This window comes from Gadus chalcogrammus, chromosome 8 (assembly GCF_026213295.1).
Source record: "Gadus chalcogrammus isolate NIFS_2021 chromosome 8, NIFS_Gcha_1.0, whole genome shotgun sequence".
Classification (NCBI taxonomy): Eukaryota; Metazoa; Chordata; class Actinopteri; order Gadiformes; family Gadidae; genus Gadus; species Gadus chalcogrammus.
Genome location: NC_079419.1, coordinates 7,158,575 through 7,169,776, shown reverse-complemented (window position 1 = coordinate 7,169,776; position 11,202 = coordinate 7,158,575). Strand labels below are relative to the sequence as shown.

The following is an 11,202-nucleotide window of genomic DNA, read 5'->3' as shown; positions in this document are numbered from 1 at the left end:
ATCTTTTCTTTCCAGTCGATGGCACACTTGGCTTGCAGAACGATCTGGTTTTAATACGAAAAACGGTTATTTTAAGCTGCACTAAGAAACATTATTTTTATTACTTTGGCTTAAAAAAGTTTTTTTCATTTTGAGTATGAGGGTTAGCGGCTTTGTCTCTTGCTCAAATGCTTCTGAACAATGTAGATCAAAAGCTGCTATCAGGTAACTATGCTCAGCCCACCTTGATTTGATTGAATTGTCTCATTGTTCTCATGTATCTGGATACATAGCAATAGCCAGTTATCAAACACATACATGAGAACCCTGAGAGTCAAGCAAAAACCAATTTAAAAAATTCTAAACAAAGCACAATTTGCAGAATTTGACTTTAAGGCTTCAGACACAAAATAGAATGTTCCTGCAATCATTGCAATGATTCAATAAAACAGAATACAGGGAAGCTCGTGGTCTCACTTGGTGAACTTCTGAGGAATTATAATCCACCCTGGCTTGGATCCAAGTTCGGTTGGAGAATCCGTTGGTAGTCCACACTGCATGGAGTCCGGTTGAGTCATTTACAAACATCGTCAGCTCTATTTTGGTAGGGCCTGATGATAAGAAATGAAATAAATAAGAAAATATCGTGGTGCCGGCGGAGTGACCCCACAGCTTGGCACTCAGGTAAACCCCTTAAGAGACACGGGGTGCAGAAGGCTATTAGGATGGTGGACGTGCGGAAGAAAGTCCATCTATGGTGTGTTCTTTCTGGGCTAGAATTAGGGCTGGGTATTGCCAGGTACCTCACAATTCAATTCTATTAGATTCTTTAGGTCTTGATTCGATATCGATTCGATTCAATTCGATTCGATTCGATTTGATATTGATCAAATTGCTTCGATATCGATTCAATAATACGTGCAGATGACAAAAATACCTAAATATTATTTAGAATTAACCATTTCAAGATGAATTAACCATTTCATTGTACTTTATCGAGCAAAAAGGGAAAACACCATTGTATAATATCGTTCCTGAGCTAAACTTGCAGCATAAAAGTAATAATCAGAACATGGACAAATGTAAAAGGGCATGTACATTTAGACATACTCGCTGCTAGATAACAATGAATGAGTATGCTTCTTTTTTTATTTTTATGGAAATAATGAATCTCAAAAAAATTCTGAATCGAAATTGAATCGAGAGCAAAGAAATTGCAGTGCATTAATGCATCGATATTTTTACCCAGCCCTATAAACAACGCTGTTGACGGCATTTACTTTGGTATTGTGTAAGGTTTTTGACAAGCTCCTGAATTGAACTAGGCTATAAACAATGAAGAAAGGATTGGAAGATAGGTTTGTCGTGATCTACGTATGCTTATATGGATACACTCCACATTATTGAATATAAAATCAATTCCAAGAATATACTCACGGCCCCCTAAAAAACTCTCAGCATGGTGCCAGAGCTCCAGACAGCCGCTCTCGACTGCAGGCATTGACTCGGTCTCCAGGCGCGCTATCAGCTCCTCTCCTCGAGAGTCGCACGAAATCCTCACAAAATGTCCTGTAATAAGAGCACCAAGAAGATCATTCACTTTGTGTGTGTGTGTGTGTGTCTGCTTTTGTGTCACCAATACGAACAATGAACTAAGGGGATCCAGGGTCTAATAGCCTACCATTTGTACCAATCGTGTGGTCCTCTTCTGAGAGCCAGTCCCAATCCAGGCTGGAGTTGGCCGGCGGACTGTTCACCCAGCCACAGTAGTCCATCTCAAAGTCACAGTATCCTGCACAGGGAGCGCTCAAATATCTCTGACTTAGACTCAAGCAATGACATTGACTCCTTGTAATCAGTCACTTGGGAGATGTTTTTATTTAAATGGTTTGAATCGTTGAATACATTTTTGTGGTTATTTTCGCACAGGTAGCGGTTAGGTATCTTGCGCAGGGTCTCCTTCGGGTAGACTGAGGAGACCGCGGCGTTCAAACCCAAAACCATTTAGCTTGGAATCAGGTCGGGAGTGAGACTTCACTAGACCAAACTCTGCTCATACAAACCTTTACACGCAACCGCCCGTACCCTTACACATATGTAAACATTCAGCAAGACAGACATAGGCCTAGCTCCGATCATCCAAACACACAATTGACTATACCCAGGAGAGTGTGAATTGTGTTGGGGGCCCAGTACCTATTCTGACCAAGTTGAACGGACACAGCACTGCAGTAATAACTCACCTTCGGGCGGACAGATGTCATCAAGAACAATGATGTCGTCGATGACCACATCTCTCCTCGCACCGCTCCCGGCTGTGGCCTCAAAGAGAAGCTGCAATCCAAAGAATATCTTATTAGCTTTCGACATGAGTAGACAATGTGTGAGTTCTGATAAAGGTAGGTCTTTTGTTTTTCATTGATACATTTCAGCTGAACGAATACAATGAATGAATGAATGAATGAAAAAAATATTGCAAACTATCCAACTCGAAATTAATGTATTTCCTACAGTAAACCCTGCATTAAAAGGTAGTTTGATTAAGTTTTTATTATGAGAACTTCTGCTTTGTGAGACCCAAACAGGCCAGTTTTTAAATGGGGCTTTTTGGACCCTTTTAAACCAAGCCCCTATTGACTGTATAACCAGAACAGTGACCCGCCGTGTGCTGAAGTCTGAGTGCGTCCCCACCTGGTAGGGCGCCTCACGACTGTCCACCGTCACCCGGGCGTGCCTCCAGTGGCCTCCCTGGTCTCCGGTCCGCGTCCAGTTCTGCCCACCCAGGCTCCTGGGCACCTCGGGCGTCTGAACGGAGACGGTGAGCTGGCCCACGTCCTCGCCCTCCATGTAGTACCAGAACATCCAGCACTCTCCGCCCACTCGGGGCTCCATCACTGAGCTCAGCATGCCCACCGTGGTGCCGGCGGGGTGACCCCACAGCCTGGCGCTCAGGTAAAACCCTTAAGAGACACGGGGCGCAGAGGAGGCTTTTAGGATGGTGGACGTGCAGAAGAAAGTCGTACTTCATGCGTCCATCGATGGTGTTCTTCCTGGGCTATAATCATGGAGCTAACAAGAGTGCAGTGGATGAAAGATAGGAGGAGACTATATGGGACGAATGCTGGTACATCACTAGGTCTCAAACACACACACACACAAGCACAAACACACACACACACACACACACACACACACATACACATACACACGCACACATACAAACACACATACACACACAGACACACACACACACACACACACGCATGTGCACATAGACATGACCCGAGTTGGGATTGTATCCAAATGCTGACGGCCCATTGTGCCTCAATGATATCTATTGCATTATAAACTGTACATCCCTATCTATTATGAAAAATGTTGATTATTCTTTTGATATGTTTTTCATATACAATGTAGACATTTAAAAAAAAATCAATCATCAATCAGCCATCAATGCCTCACCTTGTTCTGTCCCAAGGGTGTGATCAGAAGCCGGGCCGGATGAGTTGGTGGGCTGGATCCCTCTGGTTCTTATCCAGCTGAAGTCTGGTTCAGCTCGGGGCTGCAGGCCGCAGAGGGAGGACTGGAAGGTGCACTCTCTCTCAGCCGGACAGCCGCTGGTGCTGCTGCTCACCTCTATGTCGTCCACGGCTATGCTCCCTTTGGTGTGATTTTCACCGGCCTCTATAATGAACTGGGGAGTACATGAGGGTGAGACGAAGGGTGTACATCACTGGATGGTTATGAAACTTCATTGTCAATATATATATATATATATATATATATATATATATATATATATGGTTATTCCGCTGTAGTTTAGATTTTTTGCATTTGTGTTAAATCCTTTTGACCTCTATGTGTTGAAACCTTGTCATCACAAACTTTCGGTGCAATGGTCCTCCATAAGTCTAACTTCAAGATCCACATGTGTCCTCAGATCCTCCATGTGTTTGGCAGAATTAAATAGCTAATGAGCTAAAAAGCATGAAGCCATTGCAATGCAGGGACTGATTGATTCACGGGTAGTGTATTCCTGTGACATATAATATCTGCTGCAGCTGCACAGACCCAGTGGCCCCAAAAGGAAAGGTTAAGGAAGCTCTGTGTCAAATCTGGACATTGGAGTTGAACCATTGAAGAGAACACCATGATAGAACCCATGATGTTCAACGTAGCATCTCTGTGTTGATCGTGTGTATCAAGATTGATAACGTGCCGCAACAGATAAGGTGCAACAAAACAAATCCACCAAAACACCTGTAGTGGACTTTGACTTTGGAAAGTGAGGTCAGCGAAGCGCCACTTGTTTCCCTGGGTTCCTTGTCTTATCCAAACCAGCGTCTCGTTTTCGCCCGCGCGTTTAGTAATGAACCTTAAAGAACCTGGAAATAACAAAGATGATTCATGAATAGACCGTAAAAAGGCCTCAGGCTTTGACACGACTTCAATCTGTGATAAAAATTAGATTAGATTAGATTAGATTAGATTAGAAAGAACTTTATTACTCCCCCGTAGGAGAAATTGGTTTGCTGCAACAGCCCAACAGTCCAGCACAAATGGGGATTATACTGTGTGTGTTCATAGTGGTTGGACACTTACCAATACTGTTGCCAAACATGTGGTACCAAAAGCTGACACATATGGCCTTGGTTACTGGCTGGGGGTAGCTGATGAGTCTCGCCGTTGAGGAGGTATCAAGGTTGTTTCTGGTTTCGATATTCATGTAATGACCTCATACAGAAATACATTGATTGTTACACACACACACACACACACACACACACAAAATGCTTAATGAGCATAATTGAAACTGTAAACTTTGCTACCAGTTAAAGGGTTGACCTCTCACCTTTACCAGTGGTGTGGTCGTATCCTGGTTCACCAAATCTTCCATTTATTTTCCACAAAAGGCGCTTGGTATTGTCCGCATACCAGGAGCAAGTGTCCTTCTCGAAGTCACACGTGAGTTGGTCTGATCCCGCGGGAACGTCCCACTCCCCGCAGTGCTTCAAGGTAATGTCGTCAAGCATGACATCACAGACATCTAGAAATGGGGCGTCGAATGAAAACTCCAGCTGTGGGAAGTTGAATATTGAAATGTAGAATTAGGTTTCTGCTGATGACTAGATGTTGAACGTATGAATAATTTTTTTTTATAATTTGAGGTTAAGTGGTTGACACCTAAAAAACATTCTTGAAGAAATACTTTTATCTTTAAATGTATGTGTATATAGTTACTTGATCCTACTCTGCCACTAGTAGACTTGTAGAGTATTATAATGATTCATTTTAGACGTTTAACTAATACAAATGTAAATGACGCTTTTCATCATCTTGTGTGTGTTGGAAATGCTTAATCTGAACACATTCAATGTAGATGACATGGAAATGTAAATTTTTCAATAACAACATTGAATCACTGAGCTGCGATAATTGCTATGATGGTAACACTGACAGAAAATGTGCATGTGAACAGACATTGAGAATTCCATATCAACACATTTGACAACAACGAGAGAGAAGAAAGCCTGTCTGTTTGTCTGTCTGTCTGTCTGTCTGTCTGTCTGTCTGTCTGTCTGTCTGTCTGTCTGTCTGTCTGTCTGTCTGTCTGTCTGTCTGTCTGTCTGTCTGTCTGTCTGTCACTGTCTGTGTGTGTGTGTGTGTGTGTGTGTGTGTGTGTGTGTGTGTGTGTGTGTGTGTGTGTGCGTGTGTGTGTGCGTGTGTGTGTGTGTGTGTGTGTGTGTGTGTGTGTGTGTGTGTGTGTGTGTGTGTGTGTGTGTGTGTGTGTGTGTGTGAAACTGTCACAATTTGAATGGGAAGCAGTGCTTCCATTGGAGTCTACGTTGAATTAGAAACAAGCTGCATGAGAAACAAGCAAATCAACCACGTGCTTGGCAGGCGGGAAGGCAGACCAGGCACCCCAGTGCAGATTGTAGACGTAAACGCTACCGTCGCATGCAGCCTGACAGACAGCTCCACTAACCTTGTAGCCTCCGGGCTGATTTCCAATGAACGCCGTGGCGTTCTCCCAGCCTTCCTTCTTCTCTTCAATCGACAGCAACTCGGTTTTAGTGTCGTCTTTCAGCATATTTACCCGAAGGCGAGGCCATGAACTGCCTTTTACATCTTGAAATTGGTACCAGAAGCTGAAATAGCCACAAAATCAATTGTGAGACCGGACAGAAATGTTGAAGAAATAACTTTTAACAACTTTAAAACCTTTTTTCACGCTAGATACCTGAGATGGCACGCCAGAGCTGCCCCGCTAGCAACGGCGAGCTCCAATGTAGCCTTTGATGGGTACTTGATGTTGCTGCCATTTAAATACATGACATGTCCTGTTACACAAAGGGGACAGCTGTTACTCAATCATTACAACCCACTTAAGGCCCTGTAATGGTCATGGTATAAATTATTTATGTATATATTTTTTAATATTTATATCTTTATTTATAAAGCACCTTTAAAAATAATAGTTTACAAAGTGCATTGACATAAGACAATTAGGAAGACAATTTAGGAAGAGAATAAAATGAATAAAAAGACGGCGTCACATAAAAAGCATGTCTATAAAAATATGTTTTAAGAAGTGATTCAAAAGAGGTTACTGATTCAGCAAGCCTTGTCTCCGCGGGCAGGACGTTCAAGCCGAGGCGCCCTGGTTGAGAATGCCCGATCACCTCTAGCCTTGTCAACCTTCGAACAGTAAGTAGGCCCCCGCCCGCGGATCTAAGGCTGCGAACAGGCTCGTATGGGGTCAGCATGTCTGTTATGTACTCGGGGGCAAGACCACGACGAGCCTTAAAAGTGATCAATAAATTCTTAAAATAGATTCTAAAACCGACAGGGAGCCAGTGCAAGTAAGCTAAAACAGGAGTGATGTGAGGTCGTCTGTTAAAACCAGTGAGAAGCCTAGCTGCTGAATTATGAACCAACTGGAGGCCGGAGAGTGATTTACGGTTAATGCAGGTTAGCAGAGAGTTACAGTAATCTAGACGCGATAATTACTTTTTCGAGGTCGGGTTGTGATAATAAATGTTTAATTTTAGGAATGGTTCTGATGTGGAGGAAGCAGGACTGTAAAACTTTTTTATTGTGAGGGATGAAAGTGAAGTCTGAATCCAAAATGACACCTACATTTCTGGCAGTGAGCTTAATGTTGCTGGATAATGGACCGAGGCTGATGGGACTGGTGATTGTGGAAGGCGGGTTGTACAGCATTATTTCAGATTTGGAGTCGTTAAGTTGGAGGAAGTTCTAGGCCATCCAGCGGTTCAAGTCTAAAACAGCAGCAAGGCATCTCGGATCGTTGGGTCTCAGCAGGAGGAATATTTGTGTGTCGTCAGCATAGCAGTGAAAAGAAACATTGTGCCGCTGGATAATTTGGCCGAGTGGGAGCATTTATATTGAAAATAAATTAGGACCTAAAGTGGAACCCTGCGGTACACCATAGGCTATTTGGGTTGTAGAGGAAGAGTGGTTGCCAATGGTGACCGCAGAGGTACTCTTAAAAAGATAAGAATTAAACCAACAAAGTGCAGTGTCCCTGATACCAACAAAGGATTTAAGAAAGATTATTAATCTCGTGGGTTAGATTGTTGAACCAGGGCTGTGGATTGGACTTTAATATTTTTAATTTAAGAGGAGAAACTTTCTCCAGGACAGATTGACAAGTTTGGTTAAAATGGGAGACCAGCTTCTCTGTGCTAAAATGTTGGTTAAAGCAGGCAAAGAAGCAGAGTTAAAAGGAAAATTTAAGAGCAGACAAAGGTTTAAAAACTCGGTGGCGGACAGCTGTTTCCTGATCTGCATTTAAAACAGATAAAGCCACGTTGAATAAAATAGCTTTGTGATCCGACACACAGATATCCATACATTTGAAATTATTCGGGCTGAGACCACTGAGTAAATTCAATTCTAGTGTATGACCTTTAGTGTGAGTGGGTTCATTCACGGCTTGGGTGAGATTAAAATAATCTAAAACATCTAAAAAATCTGTGATGAAACCCTGGGTGGGACAACAGACATGGATGTTAAAATCAACTAAAATGAGAACACTGTCAAATTTAGACATAAAATAGGATAACAACTCTGAAAACTCCTGGATAAAAACACTGTTCGGTTTTGGAGGTCTGTAAATTATAAGGATTAATACTGGATTGTTTGAGAGTATCATAAAACCAAGATGTTAAAATGAGTTAAAAGCATTATATACAACAGGAGTGCATTTAAAATGATTTCTGAAAATGACAGTAATTCATGAAGGACAGGTCAAGCTGTGTAGGTATATTTTCTAAATAAGCGTGACGTCTACAGGCAGCGATTTCCGGGCGGTTGTATTTACCCAAGAGGCTTTCTGTGGTATGGTCGGGTGTAGGTCTGTAGGTCATGTTGGCCATCACCAGTTTCCAACTATTTGTCTTGCTTGTATCATTCCACCCACAGGAACCATTCTCAAAACCACACCCACCTTGAGCAAAGGGTTAAAGGGTTAATGGTACAAACATTTGAAAATACTTTAAAACAAATACGTCAACAAAGCCTCCTGAACCAACATGAAGACCCATGTTGGTATCTATGGTCATAAATCATAAGTAGTCTCAGAGGGATTCATAGGCTGAGGTCATCTTAACAACTCCAACTACAAAGGGTGGGGAAATATACTTCTGTGTGGATAGGGGTCTCTACGTCACCTACTATGTGGTCCACAGAGACCACCTTAGTCATAGCCTCGGTGCACCTCTCTAAAGATATTACTAACCGTCAGGGCGATGGCGGCCGCAGTGATACCAGCGGGCCCTTTTCCAACGGTTAAATTGACATGAAGACGATCGAGGATAATTATCGATGAGGTTTGTACCTTTATATCACAAGCACATCATTGTTCACGTTCTAAAGTTCACCAAATGTCATTGAGTTTGTGGCAAGAAATAATGTTGATCGTCCAGCACACAGAATCGCAGTAGCATCGATGTGCTCAGCCTCATTGACTCCCACTGACAAATTTCCGGTGAGTAACAAACACAGAAGTAGGATTTCCCGTTAGTCACACAGGTGAGGAAAATCCAGACCTCCCTAATTGGAAAGTCTATTGTAATCTACAGTTGACTTAATTTTTTGGTCGTTTGCAAGAACTAGGAAAGAAAGAACAGCAACAAAGGTCTTATTTCAATTTCATATTAATGCCAACCCACCACAAAAACCTTCATCTGAGCCATCTTTACAGTCGATTGTGGAATTACAGATCACTTCCAAAGGCAAACATTCCCCAGAGCCGCAGAGGAACTTGTCATTGGGACAAGATGACGCAATGACCAAGAACCCTGCGAAAAGAATCTCACGTTACTTATTTCATTAAGAAGTCAAATGACGAACACAGCATAATGAGCACGTAGCTATAGGACACACATGCAAGTTGATACACATGCAACCCTTGTTTAGTTTTTAGATTCATACATAAGGTATATGCACATTAACTGGGCATACTGAGTCCTGAATACAACTTTAGCAAAATATTTGTTTTACTTTCTGGATCTACATTAAAGCACATATTGTCAAAGGACCACACGTAAAACGACACACATATCAGTGATAATATTTGAGAGGCCACTTACCTGATAGAAGAGCAAAGAATGGCTTCATGTCTCGTAAAACATTAAACAAATACAAAGGAAAAAGAATGGCTATCTTTTCAAAGCATGAGATTTTTAGTGAACAGCTAATGTAACCACTTGTGCATGCACAGGTTTCTTTACATCTACAGTATACATCTTATCAGACAGCAAATGCCTAAAGTCCACCATAAACTCAGTAAACTGCAATAGCATTTCCGTTGCCAGTCTTTATGGTTCCCGTTGGACCTTGTGCTTGATTTTTATAGCGTCATTAAATTCCATCAAATTATCTGTCGTGCCTTAGCCAAATTTGAAGTTTGAAGCATATACTCATACTTGGAACAAATTGATTTGAAAGAATAGGGCCATCTCCTTTTCAACTTTAAACATAGAGAGATAGAGATAGAGAGAGAGAGAGAGAGAGAGAGAGAGAGAGAGAGAGAGAGAGAGAGAGAGAGAGAGAGAGAGAGAGAGAGACATCTGCTAATTTTTTTGACTTCTATTCTATCTCTATATCCATCTTCTCATAATTCATCTCATACTATATAAAATATATCAGGCAAAACAGAATTCTTCACTGTGTAATGGGTGACACATTGCTGGCCTTACACACAGACCACAGGCTGTTATCCGGGACATTCTGCTGTCCAACGTAGCGTGTGGAAGCCTGCCTCTCAGAAGCGAAACCCACCTCATCAGCAAACGCCGGCCACACTATCACAAGAGCTTCAGTTATGTTTTTAAAATGGGAACTCTGAAAGATGGCAGCAGTGAGTATCAGGAACATCAACAAAATAAAAGAATGGTTAGGAACAATTGTAAAATAATTCCACCATAAGAAAAGGTATCAATCATCCGTTTAGTAAATCTGAATAGTAACATAGTAACAAGTTTGTTAAATCTTTTAAATAAGAGCATAGTACTTCTACTAAAAAGGGGAACTTGGCTGGATGTCTGTGTATATTGGTAGATAGTAAAAGATAAAACCACTGGGCTTACATCCTGGGAAGTGTGAGGGGAGGGAGAGGGGGAGGTGAGATAAGAATTCAGAGATTATAAGGGAAAGGTGATCAAAGGTGCCAAAATGATGGCAAGAAAGTAATTCCTCTCTGTTTTGCTCTGGTAGCACCGAAGAAGTTGATATACAAGATGGTAAGCTGCAGGTTTATATTGTGGGCATTTCGTCCATTGTTTGTACATGACTAACAATAGGGAAGTTGTTGCAAATATGATACTGCATATACAATACAATAAATGAAGCTCATGAGATGAGCGCAGGCCGAAGTATGGTCATAGATGTTTATTTCCGACCTGTGTCCTGTTATAATTCATGATATATAGAGACAGATTTAGGGTTAGCTTTTTATTGAATGCCTTTTTAAATTTCTTATCTCATCTGTGTTAATTTTCAATTCTCCTTTCCATGACAATAGTTTCTAATACAAATCTAGCTTTCTTAAAGCTTCAAAATTCGTCTTGTCTATCTGTTAATAATTTAGGTTGAATCACTTTGTTAGGAGCAAGATGCCGTTCCCATTTTCAGAATCTTCATGAAATCACATTTAAAGAATGGTTTTATTTTTTGGTTTGGGTTTGGATTATTTCC

At 41.6% G+C, this 11,202-nt stretch overlaps 1 protein-coding gene across 1 annotated transcript; it reads right to left on the bottom strand.

Annotated features, from left to right (window-relative positions):
- Window positions 1-252: 252 nt before the first annotated feature.
- Window positions 253-9,913, bottom strand: LOC130387223 (MAM and LDL-receptor class A domain-containing protein 1-like). Its single transcript, XM_056596238.1, has 14 exons — window positions 9,597-9,913; window positions 9,177-9,305; window positions 8,327-8,452; window positions 6,221-6,320; window positions 5,966-6,128; window positions 4,832-5,057; window positions 4,582-4,713; window positions 4,240-4,364; window positions 3,442-3,673; window positions 2,671-2,939; window positions 2,223-2,313; window positions 1,661-1,771; window positions 1,417-1,548; window positions 253-260 (listed from the first exon to the last, which is right to left on the bottom strand). Exons 1-14 carry the CDS (start codon window positions 9,622-9,624, stop codon window positions 253-255), a joined length of 1,872 nt encoding a protein of 623 aa, XP_056452213.1. The 5' UTR covers window positions 9,625-9,913.
- Window positions 9,914-11,202: the final 1,289 nt, after the last annotated feature.